The 24,387-nt window shown below is 56.4% G+C and overlaps 1 protein-coding gene across 9 annotated transcripts; it reads right to left on the bottom strand.

Moving 5' to 3' along the window:
* Positions 1 to 610: 610 nt before the first annotated feature.
* KATNB1 (katanin regulatory subunit B1) lies at positions 611 to 23,318 on the bottom strand. Of its 9 annotated transcripts, none has more exons than XM_054668421.1 (20): positions 22,921 to 23,318; positions 20,884 to 21,180; positions 16,013 to 16,143; positions 13,318 to 13,435; positions 7,014 to 7,114; positions 6,639 to 6,680; positions 6,217 to 6,300; positions 5,886 to 6,001; positions 5,340 to 5,411; positions 5,013 to 5,163; positions 4,674 to 4,864; positions 4,422 to 4,552; positions 3,946 to 3,996; positions 2,858 to 2,925; positions 2,617 to 2,736; positions 2,361 to 2,510; positions 1,938 to 2,014; positions 1,789 to 1,863; positions 1,383 to 1,499; positions 611 to 1,041 (listed from the first exon to the last, which is right to left on the bottom strand). In XM_054668421.1, exons 2-20 carry the CDS (start codon positions 20,921 to 20,923, stop codon positions 909 to 911), a joined length of 1,968 nt encoding a protein of 655 aa, XP_054524396.1. In that variant the 5' UTR covers positions 20,924 to 21,180; positions 22,921 to 23,318; the 3' UTR covers positions 611 to 908. The 9 variants fall into 9 exon arrangements, with proteins under 9 accessions (XP_054524396.1, XP_016785420.1, XP_063653245.1 ...); XM_016929931.3 differs by having other exon boundaries at positions 1,938 to 2,065; positions 3,937 to 3,996; positions 22,921 to 23,120; XM_063797175.1 differs by having other exon boundaries at positions 1,938 to 2,065; positions 22,921 to 23,120.
* Between the last annotated feature and the right edge of the window lie 1,069 nt (positions 23,319 to 24,387).

Below are 24,387 nucleotides of genomic sequence, written 5' to 3'. Positions count from 1 at the left end.
GTTACTGCTGGGCACCACCCACTGCCCACTCTGCCCTGGCCTTTTCCCTCTTCAGTGAACTGGCCAGAGGTCCACGCCACCTTCCTCCAGTGCCGAGGACCCTGACCACCCCGGGGCGGGGCTGTACCTGGTCCCTGCCTTGGGAGCAGGAGAGGGGGCCCACCTGTCGCAGTCACCACGGAGCAGGGAGCCCTTTCCCGCCAGCCAGTGCTGGGGACTCCAGCAGGGAGTGACAGCTGATCGGAGCCCTGCTCAGAGGAAGGGGCAGGTGCCCTTCTAGTCCTGCCCCTGGAGGCATCCTGGGGGTGTCCATAAGACAGCTTGAGCGTAGCTGAGGTGGGGAGGAACAGGCTGGTGGGGGCCACCCCTAACCTCAACACCCAGTGGTGGAAGGGTGGTTGCCGCCTCCCCTTCCTTCCCAGTCTGCACTGGCTGAACTGGTGCTGTCCCAGAGGCCTGATTCTCTGCTGCCCCCTGCTGGCCACATGGCCCAGAGCCCCACCCCCGGGCTTGGAGGGGGTGTGGCCTCATCTCAAACCATGGGGCAGGCACTCCTGGGCCCGAGGAGCCCTGTGGCCAGCAGAAAACATTCCCCACAAGGAAACCTGGGAATAGTTACAAATTTAATAAAATTTGCCTTATAAATTACAGCAGCAGCCCCAGGGCTCAGTTCGCTGCCCCAAGAAGCAACAGTTGGGCAAAGCTGGGCAGCTATTGCTGGAGAGAGTTGTCTCAAGAGTTCAGGGCTGTAGAGGTGGCCAGGGACCAGCATCACCTCCTCCAGGACGGCCACAGGACAGCGGCAGGGGCCAGGCAGAGGCTCATGGGCCAGTGGGTGCACAAGGAACAGGAGTGGGGGCTGAGGTCAGGCCTTGTGGGCTGCCGAGCGCCCCTGCCCACTGCATTCCTCAGTCAAGACTGGCCATGAGCAGGTGCAGCTCGCGGAAGGTACTGCCATGGCGGCCGCTCAGGCCTGACTTGCTCTTGACCAGGCCGCTGATGCTCTTAAGCTGCTTGTAGCAGAGCCGGCACTTATGCAGCCTGTAGAGAGGGCAGTGCCTGAGGGGCCAGCTGGCACCACCACCACCCCCCCGCAACCCCAGGGCCTTTGCTGTCCTAACTGCTCCAGCCCTTCCTCCCAAGGGAAGGCGGAGGCCCAGAGGGGAACCACCCAGGCCCTGCCAGGGATTGTGGGCACAGCCAGGCCATGGAGGAACCCAGCTCTGGCTAAGCCCACCCACACCCTGAGCCATGGCCCCAGACCAACGCCTCCTCTGTACTCTGTCCCAGCAGGACTGTCAGTAAGAGGGGCCCAGGCCTCCAGGCCTTTGTCCCCTCACCTGTTGTGGCACCCCTGCCCCCAACACATGCGCTGCCCTCACCTCTCCTCCCTGCTGATATCCACACCCACAGAGGGTGGGGCCGCCAGCATGTCTGTGATGAGGGGCAGAAACCGCTGCAGGATCAGCTTCAGGGAGGTGCAGCCTGTCTGGACGTAGCTTTAGGGGGAGATGGATGAAGTCACAGATGGACCAAGGGCCACAGACAGAAAGAGAAACAGCAAGGAACAAAGGAGGAGAGGGGCAGAAACAGACATAGACACACACACACATACACCCACACACGCCTGTTTCCACTCCCACCTCCGGACTGTTGAGGGGCAGCAATGCTTCACAGCCAGCTCACAGGAACACCCAGGCTCTTGGGGGTCCTTCCCATGGTTCTGGAGGAGGCTTCTTACCTCTCCCCTCCCCCTGCTTCAGGCAGGCATGGCTTCCCCACACGCACCTCTCATACTTGCTCTGCAGAAGCTTCTCAATCTGCGGCAGGACCGTGGTGCACAGGTCCAGCTTCCATAGGGAGCTAGGAGAGGCCAGGACATGCTGCCATCAGCCCAGCCCTGCCCCTCCGCCCACTCCCCCGCTGCAGCCACTTACGCTTTCTGGTTGACGATGTTCAGGAGGTCCACCACCACCGACAGGTCGTTGATGGCCACAGCGGAGTCCACCGACGTCTGTGCAAACAGAGCACCGTCAGGGGTGGGGCAGTGGGGGACAGTGTGGCCCTGTGAGGGTGAGGGTAGGGGCACGAACGTGAATGTGGGTGTGCTGATGGGGCTGTGGGTGTTCAGCACTGCACCTGACGCAATGAGTGTAAGGCCAGGCACGTAAACAGATGCTCACTAAACGGCAGTCTGTGAGGATGATGATGATGGCGGAAACAGATGGTGTGACATCAGGGATGGCCTATCCCACACTGTCCCCCATGGATGGCTTCTTCTTGTTCTGCCCCAAGCCCGGGCAGGCAGGTGGCAGGGGCAGGGGGGCGAGATGAGGCCCTGTGCAAGGGTGGGCACTTGCCTTGATGTCGCCCGTGGTCCACACAGCCCGCACGGTGTCCAGGTTCTTGTGGCGGCTGGTGAGCACCACACACATGGTGTCGTGGCCTTTGCGGATCTGTGACATGGCATCCTCGTCCACCAGCTCGGCCTGCTGGGGGATCTTCACGGCCTGCGTGGGATGGACACCCAGATGCTGGCATGGGAGGAGCCAGCAGCAAAGCTCTGCCCTCCACCCACAGACCTCCACCCATGCCTCGAGCTGGGCTCCTACTCACGGGCAGGAAGTCAGAGGCCTTCAGCCCGATGGGCTCATTCCGGGTGGCAGGGATGATGGCAGGCTCAGCCTTGGGTGCAGGTGTGGAAGCAACCACTGGGGGCCGGGGCAGGACCTCCAGCTGAAAGTGTGAAACTCAGCGGTTGCCGGCCTGGGGCCTCCCTCTCTGCCTCCTGAGGCACCCCCAACCCTGGGTCAGGACCTTCTCTAGGCCCCACACCATGCTCCTTCCATGGACGTACATTTGGCACCGGGAACTGCACATCCATGGCAGGGCTGGGCTTTGCTGCCTCCTTTGCTGTGGCTGCGTCTGGAGGCAAAAGGAAAAGATGACTGGGTCCGGCCAGAAGGGCCTGGCAAGAAGGGCAGGGCTCAGGGCGGGACTCTGGGCAGCATCTGCAATGGGGGGATGGAGCAGGAGCATGGGGGAGGCTGCAGGCCAGTAGCGTGGGGGTTCCAGAGGACCTGGGGGCAGGCGTGGACCTGCCTCCTCCCTCTCCCCCAACTCAACCTTAGGTTTGCCTGTGGGTGGGACCCAGGGGGCTCTAGGATGTGGCCATCCTGTCCCTTCACTGGCATGTATGTGGAGGGGGCTGGGATGACTGGCAAGATGGAAGTGGAGGCTCCTAGGAAAGCCAGGACTGACGGCAAGGACGGTCCCTGAGGGGAGGGCAGGGGTACTCTGCAGGACAGGTGGCCCCATGCCTGCCCGTTCTCCAACCACAGTGCAGATCATGTTTTCTCCCTTCTTAATCCAAACCCCCAGCTGAGGCCTTGTGGGCCTGACCTCTTGCTGGGACTCGCCCCAGCTCACCTCCTCTCAGCTCCTTTCCTGCCAGAAGCACTTCTCTCTCCCTCTTCTCACTGGCCCCCAGGCCTCGAGGACTCGCCCCAGCTCACCTCCTCTCAGCTCCCTTCCTGCCAGAAGCACTTCTCTCTCCCTCTTCTCACTGGCCCCCAGGCCTCGACAGGCGTTGGGCCTCCTGAGAGCCTCCCGATCATCCATCTACAGCAGACCCCATCTAAGGTGGGCCCCCAGTGACTCCTCTCCATCCTCCACAGCCCGAGTGCCCCTGGCAGGCCCCCCCGTGTGGTGGTGTCCATGTTTGTCCCCCACACACCAGGGCACAGGCTCCTATGGGGGCACTATCGGTCTTGCAGGGACCTGGCACATAACAGGCAGAGGGCAGAGACCCAGCGGGAGAGGCTGTGGGTCGTGTCCTGAGAGGGGAGGGTCCTGGGAAGGGGCTTGTTGGGAGGGTTCACAGGAAGAGAAGATGAGGGACGGGGGGCATCAGAGACCTTGGGAAACCAGGCTCACCCAACTCACCGTCCTCTGGGGGTGCAGGGAAGGGCTCACTTCTCCGGGGTGGCGTCCGACCTGCAGAGGAAAGAGGGCCCTGGCTGTGAGCGCTCCTGGCCAGGCCACCTGGGACCCAGGGCCCTGTCCAGAGTGCGGGGGACGGAGGGTGGCTCCCAGGCATGCGGCTGCAGACTGTGGACCCTGCTCCTGGTCCCAGGAACCCTCAGTCCTGCCCCTCCCAGCCCACTTGTCCCTGGCAGGGTAGGGACTGGGACAGTGAGCAGCTGCTGGGCCGCTGCTAGGGAGTGCCCAGGCCCCCCTCTCAGTTCCATCAGAGCACAGCCTGGCAAGGCCCAGGGAACGTGAGGACAGGGCACGAAGCCCAGGTGTGGGTTAGGAGGAAGTTAAAGGGATGCGGAGCCACAGCAGGCTACCCTGGAAGGACCCCCAGCCTCCCTTTCACCGATGGGGACGCTGGGCTGGGGGCGGGAGCCCGGCCTCACTGATGCTGTTCTTGGGCTGGAAGATCTCATTGTAGTCCTCGGCGTTCTGGATCTCCGCGCGGGACTCGCGCTCGTCCCGGTCATCCTCGCTGCTGGGGCTGCGGCGCTCGCTCTCTGAGTTCTGCTTCACCCTGGGGGCGTGAGGCCAAGCCCAACGGAAGCAGGTGCCCTGTGAGGCCCAGGGCTGGAACTCCGAGGCTTCCCCTGTGACAGTCCCTCTCCTGGGCCCCCGAAGGCCCTCCAGGCCCTCACCTCTGAGGCTTGCTGCAGGTTGTGCTGGGCCGCTCATAGATGCGCCGGAGGGGGGCGCTGGGGTTGGGCAGTGGCTGTGCCAGGGGCCGGTGGTCCTGCACAGGGTCCCGGGCCACCGTGCCAGTCCTGGTGACACGCGTCAGATCCACCACGTAGGAGGAGACGTTGCTCTGGGAGAAGGCCACACCTATCTGCAGAAAGCGGAGAGGTGGGGCTGGGACGGCAAGCCGAGGGGGCAAAATCCCAGCCCCAGTGTGGGGGTAGGAGGAGGGGCCTGGGCTGGAGGGAGGCGGGTGGCCCTGTGGGAGTGGGGGGCGGTGGGTGCCATGGCTCTCTCACCAACTGGTCATTGCAGATGGCCAGGTCGGCCACCTTGCCCCAGTTAACGAGGACCACGTCAAAGCACCGCTCAGGTTCCCAGCCGTAGACACGCAGTGAGTCCTGGCAGCCGCTGTACAGGCAGCAGCCGTCTGGGTTGAAGAGGACGCTCCTGGGCCAGGCGAGAGATGGCCGTGGGTCCTGTGGCACCCAGCCTGGTCCCCACCCCGAGGAATCCAGAGGGCCCAGGGCAGGGAGGGCGCAGCAGCGGAGATGGGAAAGGCCCACCCACAGCCACGCCCCACTGCCGGGAGGAGCGCTGGGCCGCCCACCCCACAGCCTGCGTACCTGACGGGCCCAGGCTCCCCTTCGATGCAGCTCACCACCTGGAACTTCTCCAGGTCCCAGAAGCGGATTGTCCTGCAAAGGCAGCCAGGCTGTGCTGCGAAGCCTATCCCTCATCCTGGCCTCCACATGTCCCTGGGAAGCCAGCTTCTCTCTAGAAACCTCTCCCCCAGGGCAGGGCCACCAGGAGCAACATCTGGGGCAGAGCTGGCCCTGACTTTGCAAGGGGGAGGCTCGGCCCGATGGCCCTGGCCCCAGGGTTGGCCCCAACAGCCACGAGCCTCCCTGCCCTATGGGGTCTCACTAGATGCCTTGGGTCCCAACCTGCCCATGAAGCCACAGACCTGGGACACTGGGGCCAGGGAACCAGAGCCAGGGGAGATGGACCAGGGTCCAGTCCTGGCTCGGCTGAAATCCAATTCAGTCCACACAGGATCATCAGACGTATGACACCCCAGACAGCGACAGACCGGCAGTAGAGACACGCACAGAGGACAAGGTGGTGAAGGACAGCAGTCACAAGCAACTCGCCTCGCTCCTCCTCCTCACCTGTCAGAGCTGCCGGAGGCCAGGAGGTACTCGTTGGGGTGAAACTCGACCACGTTGACAGGCCCCGTGTGACCAGGGAACTCAGACATCATCTTGCCGGCAGTGAGATCCCAGAGCTGGAGGCAGGGCAGGGAGGAGGTCAGGGTGACCAGGCATCTTGGCTGCCCACCCTCCCTCTAATCCAGGCCAAGCTCTTTATCCACAAGCTACCTTCCACTCGGGATAGGCTTGGGACATGTGAGCCCGATCAGGAGGGAGGTGAGGACTCAGCCTGCTGTGATCAGCAGACCCCAGCCCCCAGCCCCTGGGCCCAGGTCAGGCCGGGAGCTACCTTCACGGTGTGGTCATCTGCGGCTGACGCCAACCACTTCCCATCGGGGCTGAACCGGAGACACCGCACGGCCTGGCTGTGCCCCTGAGGGAGGACACGGCATGAGCTCACCCTGGGATCCTGGGCCCAACAGACCTCTCCCTGCCTCCTCACTCCTATGGGACCCCTTCCATCTAACAACACTGGTTACCCGCCTGGTTCTGCTTGGAGCAGTTTGATGAACGTGGCTCTAGGGGATTGATGGAGAGCCAGGGGATCCAGGTGGGCCGCCCATGGCACTCCTGCTCGGCTCCAGATCCATGTTTTATGTTATCACCCATGTGGGACAGCCATCCCCTCCACCCCCTGCTGGGGTCTGGGCACCACACCACACTCAATGCCCGCAAGGTGCTCATGGAGTCACTGACAGAGCACATCCTTACCCTGTATCGGAAGACACAGCCTTTCCTCCTGATGTCCCAGAGCTGTGGGGGAGAGAGAAGCAGAGGGGCAGAGTCAGGAGAGGTCAGAGCCACGACTGGAGGAAGGTGTGCGGTCGTGAGCAGAGGGCGGGGCCCAGCCTTCTCTAGGTCGTTACTCCCCACGGAGACAAGGACAGAAACTGCTCACTAAAGCTGGCATTCTGAGTAGAAGCATCTGACAGATAGATGCCTGCCACCCGCTTTCCCTAGGATGGTGTGGATGTGGCTGCAGAAAGGGAAGAGGTCCCCTCAGCAGGCATCCAGCACTGAGGGCCGGGCCGGGCTGGTCCTGCCACAGGCCCAGCAGGAGACACGGGGCACGGACCGGCCTCTCACCTTGATGTTTGTGTCCTGGGAACCAGAGGCTACAAACTCGCCGTACGGGTGGAAATCCAGGCTGCAGATGTTGGCTTTGTGTCCCATGAGTGTGCGAAGAACTAACAAGAAGGAAAGCAGAGACAGTGGCTAAGAGGCAAATGAGAAGGCTGGCAGAGGAAGGGCTGCTGTGGGCATTTGTGTGTGCGCTTTTGGATTAGCTGCTGCACAGAAAAATAGAACAATAACACATATTTTTAAAACAGTAGGAAACAATCAAGGGCCCCACCACCGTAACAACAAATTTTCTTTTCTTCCTTTTTTTTGAAAAGGAGTCTTGCTCTGTCGCCCAGGCTGGAGTGCAATGGTGTGATCTCGGCTCACTGCAACCTCTGCCTCCCGAGTTCAAGCAATTCTCCTGCCTCAGCCTCCCAAGTAGCTGGGATTACAAGCATGTGCCACCACACCCGGCTAATTTTTTTATATTTTTGGTAGAGATAGGTTTTCACCACGTTGGCTGGGCTGGCCTCCTGACCTCAAGTGATCCACCCGCCTTGGCCTCCCAAAGCGCTGGTATTACAGGTGTGAGCCACTGCGTCCTGCCAACAACTAATTTTCCTACATTTCTCTTGAGAGATGACAGCCCTATGTTACCTCAAGTCTGCAGAAATTGTACCACACTCTCCCCACAGACTGTGCTCCAGCAGAAGCAGAACCAGGGAACCACCACACTCAGTTCAGGCCCCATGGGTGTGGAGCTTATGGTTTGCAGGGCACTGAACCCCACCCAAGACAGTGCAAGGAGAGAGACAGACCAGGAGAGGTTCAAGCTGGGAGAGAAACTGCTTGGTTGGAAAGAGAAATCCAGGAAGGCTTTATGGAGGAGGTGGTATTTGAGTAGATGTCAGTGGGTGGAGGATGAGGGATGCTGTTAGGTAGATGGAGGTGATGGGCAAAGGCCCTAAGAAGGGCAAGTGGAGGGCATGGCTGGGGTGGCCCTGGTGCACACACCAGTCTTCTTGGGTGACCTCTGTCCAAGGGATCTTGAGGGTGGCTGTGAGGACACACTGAGGAGCAGTGAGAACTGAGAGGACACAGGGAGGACACGCGAGGACCAAAGAACTCCTGGGGTGGGGCCTGATCGCCTCCCACTGCCCTAGGAACCACATCTCCTATCCTTTCCTTGAAGGTTTCGCAGGCATCTCCATGGCCAGGAGTGGCCCAGCCTGGAGGCAAACCTTGTGTGTTTCAGGGTATCCTCCAGTACCACTCAAATTTGTCTCATGTTTCCTGCTTTTGGAAAGATTCATATTTCACTATCTGAATGAAACTGACCATCCCAAGTGCCAGGGTCAGGAAATGTGGGAGTCCAGCCATTCTTAGTTTTGAGCCAAGGTGCAATAGGTCACCTTGTGAGGTAGTGAGCTCTCTGTCAGAGGAGGTATTCAAGATTCCATATATAACACTTTACTGCAGAGTCAAGATCCAAGCACTGGGTGAATTAAATGAACTCTACTGTATGATCTTCTCTACCCCCAAAGTCAGGATGTGGGCTCTGGCATCAGACAATACTGGGATCAGCCTTGGCTCCGCTCCTCACTGGTGGTGTGACCCTGGCCAATCACTTACTGTCTTTGGGCCTCATGTTGGGTCACAGAATGGAGTAAACATACATAAAGTGCTTAGCACGGGCTCTGCACATGGTAAGTGCTCCATAAATGCCAGTCTTAATTAGTCCCATTCACATTTCTTCCTGCACAAGGCCTGCCTTCTGCTCTTGGCTGTCCCGCAAGCTGGGCCTTCTCTCCTCCTCCCCAGGCCTCAGTGCCCCTCTGCAGCTGGCCCTGTCTGGCGCTGGAGCTGGGTCTGGATACTTTCACATCCCTCTGGAGTCTGTCGAATGCATATCCAATTCACCTGCACCAGAATCTCTGCAGCTGTCACTCCTTGCTCCGTGTAGCTATCAGGTGCTGCTGGGGGCTGGGCATTGCCTCCTGGCCAAGGAGGCCATGCTGGCTCTTGCTCCAGTCCACACCCGCTCCCAGCCCACTCAGCTTGGATCCCACAGCAAGGCTTCCAAAATCCTGCCCTGCCCAGAGAGGATGTGGCGGAGTCCCACCCTGTGTGGGCTGGCTGCATGAAGCACCGGCCGCCCTCCTGTGAGATCCCGTGGGATCTCCTGCGCTGAGCCACCCTTGCCCTCTGGCTGCGCTGTGGAAAGTAGGCAGGACCACATTCTTCCGGCTTGACTCCTGCCCTTGCTCTTCTGTCCCACGAAGGCCTCTGATGCCTACATTCAATCATGGGATCTAGGAACTGCAGAGTGGAGGGGCCTCCGGGGTCTGTCTGCCCCACACAGGAACCCCCAACACCTCCCAGCTGAGCACCTCCTCAGCCTACATCTGAACCCTCCAGTGACGGGTGGCCTTTCAAGGCAACCGATATGAGGCAGCTCTCTCTCTCTCCTTTTTTTTTTTTTTTTAAAAAAAAAATAGAGATGGGGTCTCCTTTTGTTGCCCAGGTTAGTCTTAAACTCATGGCCTCAAGTGATCTTCCTGCCTTGGCCTCCCAAAGTGCTGAGATTACAGGTGTGAGCCACCATGCCCGCAGAGCAGCTCTCTTTGGAACCTTTCCACACCTGGGGCCTCAATTTGCCTGTCTGTCACTGTCACCTGCACTCTGGCGAGGGGGTGTGGAGGGGGGCCGGAGGTCTTAGCTCTACCTGCTGTGCTGATGGCAAGTTTCTCTTCCATCCAATGGCAGAACAGACAACACTGGGATGGGAGTCCTGACGCCGGGATTCAAGTCCTAGGCTCTGCTACCTGCAGCTACTGGGGTTTTCCTAAGCTCGGTGCTCTCCCTGGGCCTCTTTTTGCCCATCTGTCAACCTGGCTGTCCATCAGAATCACCTGGAAGCTTATTAAAATCCAGATCCTGGGCCCACCCCAGTACTGAATCGGGTTCTCTGAGGATGGAGTCTGGGCCGTGAGTTCGTAATGAGTTCCTTGTGGAGCAGCCAGCCCTGGCCGTCCAGGGCCCAGGAATCCAGCAGTCTTCAGTTTTCATTTCTCAGCCACCTCAAGGAATTCCTCACATTTCCCTTGTGAGCAAAACAACTGTGGCTGAGAAAGCCTGGACAGGGGGCACGGCGCCCTCGGCTTCTCCCTTCTGTCTCTTGTTCTTCGGTGAATACTGAATGGCTGGTGCCCACGCGCTGGGATTCAGGTCCAGGGAGCTGCCCACCTTCTGCCTGAGCCTTCCCATCTTCTCCATGAGAGCCCAGCCATCCTGGACTCACTCCTCCCTGGCCCGCTTGAGTTCAGCGACACCAAGCACAGCATGCCCTGGTGTGGCCAGGCAGTGTGATCACGTGCCGAGACGCAAAGCCTGCAGTCCCGTTTGTTATCAAAGAGGTCCTGGGGCTCTTTTGTTCTTAAACTGACCATCACTGAGTAGGCAAGCATCACTGAAGAGGCTGGGTGCATCTTTATTGAGTACCACCTACGCAGAGAGCCCACTGTTCCTGAGCAAAGGGAACCTTGCCACTGTGCATGTGTGGCTCATGGCTGCTGCCCTGCCGCCAACATAGAGCATGAACCAAGGAGAGGCCCAGAAGAATCTTGAAGTCTCAGCCAGGCCAGAGGGGCTCTCTTCTGGAAAAAGCAGCCTCGGCAAAATCCACGTTGCTGCTTCCTCTCCAGGGCTTCAGGTAGGTGGCCTCCTGCCTGGCACGCGGGATGATCCAACCAGGGCTATCAAAAAGCATCAGGCAGGCCAGGCATGGTGGCTTATTCCTGTAATCCCAGCACTTTGGGAGGCTGAAGTGGGCGGATCACCTGAGGTCAGGAGTTCAAGACCAGCCTGGCCAACATGGAGAAACCCCGTCTCCACTAAAAATACAAAAATTAGCGGGACATGGTGGTCCGTGCCTGTAGTCTCAGCTACTCAGGAGGCTGAGGCAGGAGAATCGCTTAAACCTGGGAGACAGAGGTTGCAGTGAGCTGAGATTACACCACTGCACTCCAGCCTGGGTGACAGAGTGACACTGTCTCAAAAAAAGAAAAGAAAAGCATCAGGCAAACGGGTCTTATTTGGACCTCACAGTGCTGGCCTGCATGGTGTTCTGAAACAAATGTTGAATGAGCTGTCAACATTTTTAAATGGGTGGATTCCACATGAATTTCCAGATTTCCAGCCTCTCTTGAAAAATCCGTAGAGCTGGCACCACCTGCTAAGGCACGAAGGCACATGAATTTCCAGATTTCCAGCCTCTCTTGAAAAATCCGTAGAGCTGGCACCACCTGCTAAGGCACCGAGGCACAGCACAGGAGCAGTGGGCGAGACTCTCCGCTCAGCCCAGAACTGAGGGCATGAGTTTCCAGACCACAACCGCATGAAACCAGTGACGACCTAGCACAGGGTGGAAGCAGACCCAGCCCAAGGCTCACCACACCAGAACACTGGGACAAAGACCCTAACAGCCTGCAGAGACAGAGAGAGAGAGGAAAGAAAAGAGAGAGAGAGAGGAAGGAAGAGACAGAACATGGAATGAAGCCAGTCCCCTGTGAAGGATCTGGGATCAGAACAACACCAGCCCCTCCCAATAGCAACCTAGAACCTAAAAGGCAGAAGAGCTGCACCTTCCAAATTCTGAGGGCGATATTTTATTGCCAACATAGAACTCTATACTCAAACTCATAAAACAAACACAAAAGCAAATGATGGGGGTAGCAGAAAGTCATTTTCAGCCATGGAAGTTCTCCAAAACTACGCCTTCCCAGCACCCTTTCTCAGAAAACTACAAAAGAATGTGCTCCATCAAAAAGAGGGAGAAAACCAAGAAAGGTTGCGGCGTGAGACCAGGAACAACAGATGGAGAGAATTCCCCAGAGAAGAGACACAGAGGCCCAGGATGACAGCTGGGCTGCAGGTCACTAGGACCAGAGGAGAGGCTCTGAGAAAAGGCGCCTGGATTATGGGATGGGTTTCAAAGAAACAGGAGGAGCTTTACTCTTCCGGCAGAGAATTTGGGGATGAATGAGTAATATGGACATAGAAAACACACAGATTAAAAAAAAAAAAAAGAACGATTATTAACTCCAGGGAAACCAAGTTATTAAAAAGAAATAGTCAGTGGTAAATGACACTTATGCGTCCTTACATTATAAACACCGCCTATTGAAATGGTGCTACTGGGAGGGTGGGAGGAGAAACACGAGCCATGGGGCTGGGAGTGGTGCCATGAGAGAGCTAAATTCTCATCCTTTACAGTAGGAAGAGAATAACTAATGTGTTAACTTTTTTTTTTTTTTTTTTTGAGATGGAGTTTCGCTCTTGTTGCCCAGGCTATAGTGCAATGGTGCGATCTTGGCTCACCACAACCCCCACCTCCCGGGTTCAGGTGATTCTCCTGCCTCAGCCTCCCAAGTAGCTGGGATTACAGACATGTGCCACCACACCCGGCTAATTTTGTATTTTTAGTAGAGATGGGGTTTCTCCACGTTGGTCAGGCTGGTCTCGAACTCCCAACCTCAGGTGATCCGCCTGCCTTGGCCTCCCAAAGTGCTGGGATTATAGGCGTGAGCCACTGCGCCTGGCCACGGTGTTTTTTAAATAAGAAAAGAAAGAAACTGTGGTATGACCATGTCGTCTAGAAAGGTGGAGGCGATCAGCAAAGCACAGACAAAAGCACAGAAAGTTTAGGCTCATGGAGAATGGGAAGGAGTGGGGCAGAAGTTTCCTCTTTCCATTGAAATTAATTGTAGAAATACTGGTATTTGAGTTTTTAAATTTTAGGCTATGTACAACTTCTATACAGATGAAAACTAAATTAAAACAGAGCACAAGGAAACAGATCTGGCCATTCCAGGCTGCCTCTAATGGCACCAGGGAGCCAAGGCAGAGTGGGGACCACCTGGAGTCAGGGTACAAGCTCCCCGGTTCTTCATGGCTGTCCCACGCAGCCACCTCACTCATTCATGTGACCTGCAGGGCCCCTGGCGGCATGTGACATCCCTCTAGGTTCTAAACACACACACACACACACACACGTGCACGCAGACACACACATCCAAACACACATACATCCAAACACACACACACACACACACACACACACCCGCACATCCCCCCACCCACACGAGGCAGCAGTGCATGTCAATGCCAGGCTAATGGGGGTGGAGTGGGTGCCACACTGCCCGGTTAGTGCTCCAGGAGCAAAGCAGCCAACGTAGTCCAGGCAGGCTTCCTGGAGGAAGCAGCACAACTGCAGAGCCTGAAGACTAAGGCAGGTGTGCGTGCACAGGAGGCAAGCTCGGAGGCCTACTTTTGGCAGCTTCCAGGTCCCAGACACGGATGGAGCCCGACTGAGAGCCGGCCACAATGAGCTCCTCGGGGGTGTTGAGGCGGACGCTCTCCACTGGGGATGTGTGGCCCGTCAGGCTCTGTGGAGAGAGAGCAGCAGCTTCAGTGCACTGCTGGACAGACCCCTGCAGTTGCGCCCTGAATTCCAAGTCCCCCGGAAAGGCTTCAGCAAGAAATGGCTAAGGCAGGAGGGGGCGCCCCATGGGGGCCACAGCCTAGCCCTCCTGCAGGCCCTTTCTGAGCACCTACTCCTCTCGGCCTCAGCTCCCAGGGCTAAGAGTGGCCAAACCCCAGTCATCCCCCCACCACCTCCCTCTTCCCTGCTGTGCTTCTGACATGGGCGTCACCTGCAGAAATGGCCCTGGGCCCCTTGGAGGGGAGCGACTGGCCAAGATAAAGGGATGCTGTCCCTTCAGCCCTAAGTTAAGCAACCCTGCCCCCGCTCTGTTCCCATCTTCACTCTGCCCCAGGCAAGCCCCTCAGCGAGGTAAGCCACAGCAGAACCAAGGCCTGCCTAGTCCTGGGCACACATCTCGCCCCTCTAGAACCCCTGGCTCTCCCTGACTGCCCATCCCCGTGGAAAGGAGAGGGCTGTGGGGGTTGGAGGAGGGTGGAAGACTTTTCACTGTGGATCCTCTATCTTTTGGATGTTGAACAGAATAAGTGTATCCCATACTCAAAAATAAAAATAAATCCAAGTGGACGGCCTGCAGGGGGACAGCGTGCACAGAAACCCCAAGGGGAAAGAGACCCCGGCAGGCTGGAGGCACTGTGAGGCCTGGGAGGCTGGTGTGTGTGAGCCAGGGCAGTGGCCCGGGGTGAGGCCGGCTGGGGCCTGACAGCTGCACCTGGCGTTCTAAAACAAGCCTGCAGGCCAGGCCCCAGACGGTTGGCCCCGTTTCTCTGGGGGTTGTGGCATGTCCTATTTTTGGTCAGTCATTGGTGATGCTTTTTCAACTTGTGTATGCTACTACTTTGGCATTTCATGGGGGTAGAAAACACATTTGAATCCTAAAAACAAAGTAAAACAAAACATTTCAATTCATCATTACTGACCCCTGGCACCCTTGCTGAGGCTGGGGTGGATCTCAGTTCTCCCCCTGGATCTCAGAAAAACACTGAGGTGATTAAGTTTCTACTAAGAAATTCATCCTTTGCCATATTCTTTCTCTTTTCTTTTGAGATGGAATCTTGCTCTATCACCCAGCCTGAAGTGCAGTGGCACAATCTCGGCTTACTGCAACCTCCGTCTCCCAGGTTCAAGCGATTCTCCTGCCTCAGCCTCCTGAGTAGCTGGGACTACAGGTGCCTGCCACCACACCCAGCTAATTTTTGTGTTTTTAGTAGAGACAGGATTTCACCATGTTGGCCAGGGCGGTCTCAAACTCCTGACCTCAGGTGATCCACCCGCCTCAGCTTCCCAAAGTGCTGGGATTACAGGCGTGAGCCACTGTGCCCGGCCTATTCCTCTTCATCTTTATTTCACCAAGAGTCACAACAATGATACTCCCTGGTTGGCAAGCGATGGGGGTTGGGGCAGGGAGGAAAGGGCAGGTTCCGATGCTGCTGGTGAGAATGTAAAATGATTTCTGGAGGGCAATTTGGCAATCTGTTTTGAAAGCTTTAACAAAAGCACACACCCTTGGATTGAATGCAATGATCACGGATCTGCTCAAGGATCTAGATGGCTGAGGATGTTCACCACAGGGTGCTTTAGCGGAGCCAAAAAAAAGCCGGAAACAACCCCTATGCTGATAACAGGGTGTGGCTAAGCTAATTACGGCTCATCCCTACAATGGACATTAAGCCATTCAAAATTATGTTGTAAAAGAATACTTGTTGACACAGGCAAATCCTTACAACATTGTTATTTTTAAAAACCAGGCTGCACAAGAGTGGCAGTGTATTTTTATTTATGTGTGTGTGCTTGTATGAGTATTTGTGTGTATACATGTGTACATGCATGTACAAGTGTGCACTTACGTGCATGTACACGTATATGTATCTGTCTCAGCATCTAGAAGGACTCACACCAAAACACCAACTGTGGTGGCCTTTGGATAACGGAACTATATGTAGTTAATTTTGTGTTTTCTCTTTTATGCACTCCTATTTGGAAAACAGTTTCCAGCATTGAACATATAGCTGCATAAATAGTGGGGAGATGCTATTTAAGAACTAGCTCCCTAACCAGCTCCAGCCAGGTCCCCTCAAATCCTCATTGGGGAATGAAGGCTGGGAATGAATTAAAATAAACGCCCACATGTTGCTGCCAGGCAGGCAGATGGGCAGGTGGGAGGGGAGGGGAGGGGTACAAGTCTTTTGGCTCAACCACAGGCCCGGGGCTTATTTTAATCTTCTCACGCAGCCTGCCTGGAGTTCTTAATAGTACCACAGGCAGGTGACTCCCTCGCTCCTGAGGGCTGGCCACTGTCCCAGCCATGCTGGGCTGTCCTGGGCCTCACTGAGCAGACAGCTGGGGGAAGCACTGATGGTGTCCCCACCACGCCCCCTCCACCCCTGAGCTGGGCCCCAGCGGATAAGGGGCCCTGGGCTCAAGAGAGTCTGAGAAGCTGCTCACTCTTCAGCCTCCAACCCCTGTCCCCGTCCCCTCCCCAGGCCCTTGTCCTGACCCCCTGCCAGCTGTCGGGGCTCACCATGATGCAGTTGGGCTTGTTGATGGACCACAGGTTGACGCGGCAGTCATCCCCGCCTGTAGCCAGCAGCCGCCCGGAGGCTTTGCCCAGCACCAGTGAGGACACATTGCTGGCATGCGCGACGATCTCTTCTACACAGGGAAGGAGAGGGAGAGGCCATCAGGGCGGCCCGATGGGGCCTTGTGAAGGAGGGGTGACCCTGCTCGGCTACCCGCTTTGGAACCTGAAGCCCAGTGGAAGGATCTGCCTCCTTCAGCTCCCCCTTTGGTGTCCACCATGAGCTGCAGGACCAGCAGACAGGGCAGGGCATGGGCCTGAGACGGAAATCACTGTTTCTCAACTTTCATCATGCCTGTCCTTCCTACCTTTAGACTTCACGATTTTCTTCCTGTTTCTGCACATCACCTGGTAATATTGACTAGTTATACTCAATTTTTAAAATTGACTTGCTATTTTTATTAGCTTGGGCTTAAGCAATGTCCATGAAATTACAAGTTTGATATACTCATGATACTCTTTCTATGATACAAAAAGAAAAACAATTATTAAAATAAAAAAAATTGACCCATGCACTGCCTACACACCTCTCAGCTGCTGCTTGTGTGTATATACAAACCCTGCTTTGGAGAACACACTTTAAGAACAACCGAAGTCACCTCTAGACAAGCTGCCCCCAGGTAAGCCTGCACAGGGCTTCGGCTCAGATTCACAATCACGGATCAGGTTCTGGTCTGAGGTCTGTGATCTGCTATTGCGTGGCCTTGGCTACTAGGTCACTTGTTCTCTGAGGGCCTGGCTCCTCGTCTGGAAAGTGGGGATGCCCATGGTGTCTGCTCACACCTGATGCTGAGGACTCCCTCAGAGCGCGCCTACGTGCTGCTTAGTAGCAGGCGAGGGCTCCATGACATTGGGCAGGCTCGGGGCTAGTCACCATGAGAGAGTGGGCATGGGGGCCTGGGTGGGCACCAGAGGGTGGGCTTCATGAGGAGGGGGCAGGAGGCAACAGACTGAGCAGCTGGGGTGGGGGTGAGGGCTGACCACACAGAGGAGGAGGCTGTGCAGACAGCCCAAGGCCCTGGCCTGGTCCGTGGAGATGGCAGACATGAGCCTCGGAGGACTCTGCAGGGAGCAAAGCACAGGCAGGGAACCAAGAGGCGGCCCGGGCCTCAGAACCCATCCCTGCATGAGCTCCTCCTGGAAAGAAGGGAGAAAAAAGACAGTTCTCCCCAGACAGGCCAGGGGAAAACCCCAAGGTGCTGACGCCCCGAGGCACCCGGAAGGCCAGCGTGGGTGACGCCAAGGAAAAGGGTGTTGCAGCCACGGCACTCCACAGAGGCCCCTCCTGCACCCCAGCTCCGACTCCACCCTGCCTGGGTGTCTCTGCTGCGGGCTTCAGACCACAAGTAGGTTGGGAAACTGGGCCCAGGGAAGCTGCTTGCCAGAAACCTGGGCTCCAAGGGGCCACCAGGAATACCCAGGGGACAAGTCGCAGGCTGAATCTCACCGATGACACCCTGCCTCCTGGGCCGGTCGGGGCAGAGCCGGCACAGGCAGCAGCGCCAGCAAGGGCGAGGGTTCCCTGTGGTCCCAAACCTGGGCCAGGGCGCTGGGAGCTCGCCATGGGGATCCCAGGGAGCTGGGCCCCACTTTAGTCCCATCTCGATGAGAGCCTTCTGTCCTCTGGACACTGTCGGGACAGAAACCTGGGGAATTCCAGCCACAGACGTGTCTGTTCAAGGTTTCCACCTGACCCGGAAAGAGGGCAAAGCACCTTCTCCCTGGCATTCCGTGCCCAAGCCTGGTGTCCTCTCCGTGGAGGCACTGCTTGCTCCCCCTGGCCTACCTGGAGGGCTCTGTCTGTCCCCTGGCCCTCACTCCTCCCAGGGAAAGTGTCTGGCTGGGCCCCACCTCACTGGGCCTCAGGACTGCTGCCCCTGGAGTCAGGGGCATTCATTCATAATATCAGTATTTCCTGGGTGCCTGTTCTAGGCCTTGCACGAAATATGCCCCAGTATAATCAGATGGTGGTGGGGGCGGGACACTGAGGTGGCAAAACCGCAGACTTTGGAGTGAGAAAGATTTAGAAGTTGGGCCCTTCTGGAGGAGCCCACATCACTCCCCTCTAAGCAGCCTGACCAGGGACTGACTGGAGCCCACAGAGGGAGGGCAGAGGGGCAGGGACACAGCACAGGCACCTGCAAAGGAGGCACGGGGCACCACCCCAAGAGCTCCTCCTTCATCCTGGCTTGTTGGACAGCAACCAACAGCCCAGGCCGAATACTTGATTTTCATACCAAAAATAAAAAATAAAAATCCTCAGTGTCTACTGGCAGGCCAAGCTCTGGGAGTACAACCTGGGCCCCACATCCAGCCAAAGCTGGGGAACACGGTGCGGCGTGGCCAGAGGGGCTGAGGATCAGCATCCCAAATGCAAGATACAAAGTACTAGGTTTCAACGACCTCATGTGGGCCACGCACCTCTGATCCTCACCAGACCCTGGAGCCACAAGGAGCCAGAGGTCACGTGGCCCTGGGCTCTTCAGAGTTGATTCCCATGCACACCACCGTGCACATGAAATCAGCAGCAGCAGATGCCCAATACGCGTGATCTCATTACCTCCTGCTCGCACACACTGATGGCTTGGCCTTGCCTTTATGATAAAGCACGGCAGCCTCAGGAGGGCTGGGGTCCTGAGAACTCACTAGGTCCATGCGGCCCCACATTCCTCCTGCTGCTGTGCCACTGCCCATGGCCTCCCTTGAGTCCTTCCAATGCACTGAGCCTCCTGCCTCAGGGCCTTTGCACTTGCTGTTCATGCGGCCTGCAGCATTCCCACCCCACCCCTACCCCTACCCCCCAGCTAACTGATTCAAAGCACAGGCACCAGCTTGCAACTAGAGGAGACACAGAAGGATACGGTTATCCAGTTCCTGCCTGTTGCTCTCCCCAGGCTCTGAGCTCCCGCTGTACAGAGACCTTGACTACTTTGTCCCCCAGTGGCTCCCCAGTGCCTAGCTCTGGGGAAAGGTCAGCTGTCGAAGGGATGAATACGTAATCCCAATAATTACAAAGCCACTCTGACCAAAGTGTGCCCTCCTTGGGGAACCATAACAGGGTTCTCCCAGACCCCTAGAGTTTTGGGGAATAACATGAAAATGGCCCAAACCTCTCACTTAACAAACAAGGAAACAGAAGCCCTGCAAAGAGCTTTGCCCAGAGTCTTATGGTTAAATTCATGGTTAAAAAGTGTGGAGTCGGCCGGGCGCGGTGGCTCACGCCTGTAATCCCAGCACTTTGGGAGGCCGAGGCGGGCGGATCACGAGGTCAGGAGATCGAGACCATCCTGGCTAACACGGTGAAACCCCGTCTCTACTAAAAATACAAAAAAATTAGCCGGGCGTGGTAGCGGGCGCCTGTAGTCCCAGCTACTCGGGAGGCTGAGGCAGGAGAATGGCGTGAACCCGGGAGGCGGAGCTTGCAGTGAGCCGAGATCGCGCCACTGCACTCCAGCCTGGGCGACAGAGCGAGACTCCGTCTCAAAAAAAAAAAAAAAAAAAAAAAAAAAAAAAAAAAAAAAAAAAAAAAAAGTGTGGAGTCTTGGCCAGGCATGGTGGCTCATGCCTGTCATCCCAGCACTTTGGGAGGCTGAGGCAGGTGGATCACCTGAGGTCAGGGGTTTGAGACGAGTCTGGCCAAAATGGTGAAACCCCGTCTCTACTAAAAATACAAAAATTAGCCGGGTGTGGTGGCGGGTGCCTGTGATCCCAGCTACTCGGGAGGCTGAGGCACGAGAATCGCATGAACCTGGGAAGCAGAGGTTGCAGTGAGCTGAGATTGCACCACTGTACTCCAGCCTGGGTGACAGTGAGACTCTGTCTCAAAAAAAAAAAAAGTGTGGAGTCTTGTCCCAACTCCTGAAAACCAGCCCAGGGACAGCTGGCAGCAGACAGTGACCAGGCGGAGCACACAAAAGCTATGCCAACCAGTTACAATAGGTGGGGCAGGGCCCACCAAGGTGCCAATGTGTAGGGGAATTCTCAAAATATTATCTGGGGATGCTTGGGATCCTCAAGATCCTTTCGGGGGGTCTGATAAAACAAAAGGATTTTCACAATAACACTAAGATGGCATCTGCCTTTTGCACTCTCATTTGCTCTCAAGCATATGGTGGAGTTTCCCAGAACATCACTAGAGGCCTATTTGATTATATACTCTTGTTTGAAAATGTCTCAGTATTAACTTCTAACATGGTAAATACTGACAGATATATAACTCCAACAAACAAAAGCACTCTGGGGTCCTCAATAATTCTTAAAGTATGAAGTCTTCAGATGAAAGAGTCCAGATCCACTTGTATAGGGCAATGGTGGGAGTGGACAGTGCCCATCAGTTACAGTCCGAGCCCTGTCTGCATCCCTCTGCCCGCCCCTCCTCGCTCCCACTCCTTCCCCCATCCCAGGCCCAAGATGCTTTTATCTGACTGGGGAAGTTTGACTTGTGAGATGTCTGAGAATGCTGTGAACATCTTTCAGGATTTCTCACCCCACTGTCAGCCTAACTGGAAATGCTGTGCTAAGTGCTTTAGGATGGGTTCATCCTGTCACTTGAATTTCACAGCAACCATAGAATGCAGGTGTCATCTCATTGTACATATAAGAAAACTGAGCCTCAGAGAGGTTAAGTCACCTGCCCAGTGTCACCCAGCTAAGAAGTGCCACAGTCATGATTTACATCATGGTCTATCTTACTCCAAAGTCTAGGAGTCTCCTCCTGTGCCAAGAACAGGAAACAAAGCTGTGGGTTCAGGCCTCCCAGCAACAAGCCGCTAACAGAATAAATGGGGTGATAAAGAAAAATGAAAACCACTCACGCAACTTCCAGGCTGTCTTGGTGACCACAGGGGTGGCCATCCTTCAGCTGGCTGGCACCTGAAGCCCCACCCACAAAATAAACTGTGCTTTCCTCGTGGGGTGGGGGTGGATCCCCCCCCAGATCCACCAATCAAGTTGGCAGAGAGTTCCCACACATCCAGGCAGACAGTCTTCTGGCCCTGGGGTGCCTCGTGGTTCCAAATTACCCACAGCAGCAACAGCAGCAGCCTGTGCACATCTGTCACAATCCTGGATCGTGGAATGTTAGGCTCGAGCCATCTCAGCTCAATACAGGGCTGCAATACAAACAAGAGGTGACGTCATGTTAGAAAATGCTTGGTAAGAGCTATTGCTCCCTGGATCACCAAGGCCACTTGATAAAGACTGACACCCACCAAAGCCACCAGAGTCAGAAGCTGCACTGCAAATTAGGTTTGGGAATCTGCAGAGGGGGCACCTCAGGTAGGGTGATTTGGAACATAAGGAAAAAGAAACTCCTCCCAGAGGCCAGGATAATGAGCTGCAGCTCTGTTCCGGGATGCTGGCTGCCTAAAGTGCAGCAGCCGCAGTGGGGCGGAGAAGACCACGTGTCTGCAATTCACATAGATTTCCTGGGAGTCGTTGTTTTTGTCTGACGTGTGGGATGTGGGAGAGCGGAGTCAGAAGCTAAGCTTATGGGCCTAGGAAAGGCATCCCAGAGATGGCCACTGAAGTCCTCCCTGGAAAGAATCTCGAAGACGACCCTGATGGTCCAATTCCCCAGCTCCTGGCAAGGGAACCGCTCCTGCTCCCTGCGATTCCCAAGGACAGAGCTAGGAACTAGGCCTCCAGTCTGGGCGTGAGTGGCTATGACTCTTCAACTCTAAAAGGCCTCCTCATGGAGCCTCCCACCTCCTTCCCACAGCCACTTCACCTCTTTCCCATGAGCCCGCTCCCCTCCGTCCCCTTTCTCCTGGGTCCCCGGGTCTGCCTCTCTAGTCCTCCGTTCACACCCCCTTTTCTCCCTGCTCCCTGAGTCTCCCACTTATGCACATCCTGTCTCCCGATATCCCTCACGTGGCCCCTGCCTCGCCAGACTCCCGTTACTGCCCTTTCCCATATGCTCCCGGGGTCTCCCATTCATTCATTCTCCTACTTCTCTTCTCCCTATTCATTACCTGTCCTTCTGCAGACCCCCACCTCTGCTTCCGGCCTCCCTGGTTTTGCCCCCTCCGGCCTCCACCCCGACCCCTCTCGTCCGGGGGCGGGGGCAGGTCCCTCGGCCACGGCTGATCCTCCCAACCCTCTGCTTGCGGAGTACGGGCTCTAGCCTCCCCACGCTCAGAGCTCTCTGCCCGCAAGCCCAGCCAGCCCCGCCTGGCTCGGCCCAGCCCAGGGCCCACCGTCCCCTCGCCACCTCGTCCCCTTGCCCACTCCACCTGCAGCTGCGGCTCCGGAGGCCGAGGCTCCGCTCCAGGCGCGACCCCCACTTGCCTCCATCCCCTGCCCTGATTGGCCGCTGCTTGACAACCGACCCTCACAACAAAACCTCCGGCTCAGAGCCCCGCCCACCTTGCCTCCCGCACCAATCAGCTGCCGCGGGTGCTCCGCCTCTTGCCAGGACTGACCAATGGAAGCAGGCGCTTCTGCCGCTTTTCCTCAGTACCCGCCCTCTTTTCCTAAATCGGACTAATCAAGAGGAAGGAGCGTTCAAGAGCCGCCCCTTGGCCTCTAATAAACCAATGCAAGCTGCCGTTTCCTTAGTCCCGCCTCCGTCTCAAGTTTTCCCTTTCCTCTCCGTTTCCTTCCTCGAACCTAATTTGTGTCTGAAAACTTTTGAGAGCCGCCCTCCAATGGCCGCTGCGCCAATGGCTTGAGCAACCGTCCTGGATTGACCAATCAGCGTCCGCATTATTGGAAAACCCAATTCCCAGATAGCCAATGGGAAAGGAACTTCGGGGGCAGTGTGAAGCCTCAGGCCTTCCATCTTGGAGTGGGGCAAAACCTAAGGAGGCCTTAGTCGGCGTTTTGCCGAAGCTCCTCATTCTTCACATTACCTGCAGATGGTCCCCCGTGGCAGGAGGACTTTGTCCCTGTTCTTTGACCCGGACGCCGGCTTGAATCCCCCATGGGAGGTCTAGAAGGAAACAGCCTGATTCCGGAGCCGAGGCAGGCGCTGAACCCTGTAGCACTGCACACGCAGCCACCGCCTCGACTAATGGATGCGTGGGCAAGGGGCTGCTCCCTGAATGGCTGCAATCAGGGAATCGGAGAAAGGCCAGCTTTATTTGTGACACGTTGGGCGGGGTGGGCTCTGGGAAGCGCCGTAACCCTTCTCGACTCAAGGCCCCTCGCGTGGCCGCTTAGGAGGGACTTGGCCCCGCAGCCGCCTCTCCCTGTTGCCCAGAGGTTGTCCCAGGCACCCAGAGCCCCTCGAACCTCGCCCTTCGGCCTCCAGCCTCTCACCGCAGGTCAGGGCTCCTTGGGCTCACATAACGCCCAGTACAACCATAAGGGGTAGGAATTCCTGTTCCCATTTACAGATGAGGAAACTGAGGCCCGGGTTAAGATGCTTGCAGAAAACCACACGGTCAGAAAGTCATAGCCCCAGAATTCGAACCCTTGTTCTGAAAGCCAAAGCGTGGGGGAGTCCCCACTCTGCCTTCTGCTTCAGCCTTCTGCTTCAGATTCTCCTGCTTCAGCCTCCTGGGTAGCTGGAACCACAGGCGCCCGCCACCACGACGGGCTAAGGCTAGTTTTTATATTTTTAGTAGAGACGGGGTTTCTCCATTTTGGCCAGGCTGGTCTTGAACTCCTGACCTTAGGTGATCCACCCGCCTCAGCCTCCCGAAGTGCTGGGATTACAGGCGTGAATCACCGCAAGACACCTTTAAAAGATTAGCAGAATAACATCGGATCAAAACTGTCTAGCCTGCAGTTCCCCTTAACTTTTGTATTATTAAAAAAAAAACTAAACAGAGAAAACTTTAAAAGACAATATAATGATACCACGTAGACCACGTAGATTCCAGTACTTGTTAACAGTTTGCCATATTTGCTTCGTCTGTGTGTCTTTTCGGAACCATTTGAAAATTGTAGATATGACATTTCACCCCAACACCAAATACTGAGCATGTATCTCTTAAAAATAAGGCCCTTGGCCAGGCGCGGTGGCTCACGCCTGCAGTCCCAGCACTTTGGGAGGCCAAGGCGGGCGGATCACCTGAGGTCAGGAGTCCGAGACCAACCTGGCCAACATGGTGAAACCCCGTCTCTACAAAAAATACAAAAATTAGCCGGGCGTGGTGGCACACGTGCCTATAATCCTAGCTACTGGGGAGGCTGAGGCAGGAGAATCACTTGAAACTGGGAAGCAGAGGTTGCGGTGAGCTGGGATGGGGCCACTGTACTCCAGCCTGGGCGACAGAGTGAGATCCATTTCAAAAAATAAAAATAATGCCCTTATTCTACAATAACCATTGTTATCACCACTGCTAAGAAAATTTAATTCTGTAACAACCAGT

This window comes from Pan troglodytes, chromosome 18 (assembly GCF_028858775.2).
Source record: "Pan troglodytes isolate AG18354 chromosome 18, NHGRI_mPanTro3-v2.0_pri, whole genome shotgun sequence".
Lineage (NCBI taxonomy): Eukaryota > Metazoa > Chordata > Mammalia > Primates > Hominidae > Pan > Pan troglodytes.
The sequence above is the reverse complement of the archived record's forward strand: the minus strand, read 5'-3'. Positions and strand labels throughout refer to the sequence as shown.

What these genes read in the sequence shown, in the direction of transcription:
- KATNB1 (XM_016929931.3), bottom strand. Translation starts at nt 20,923, where the DNA reads ATGGCCACCCCTGTGGTCACCAAGACAGCCTGGAAGTTGC. An exon ending in CAGATGACCACACCGTGAAG is followed by an intron (nt 6,002 to 6,216) that starts GTAGCTCCCGGC and finishes CCCTGCCTCCAG; the next exon opens with CTCTGGGATCTCACTGCCGG. An exon ending in ACCTGCAGCAAGCCTCAGAG is followed by an intron (nt 4,553 to 4,673) that starts GTGAGGGCCTGG and finishes TCACGCCCCCAG; the next exon opens with GGTGAAGCAGAACTCAGAGA.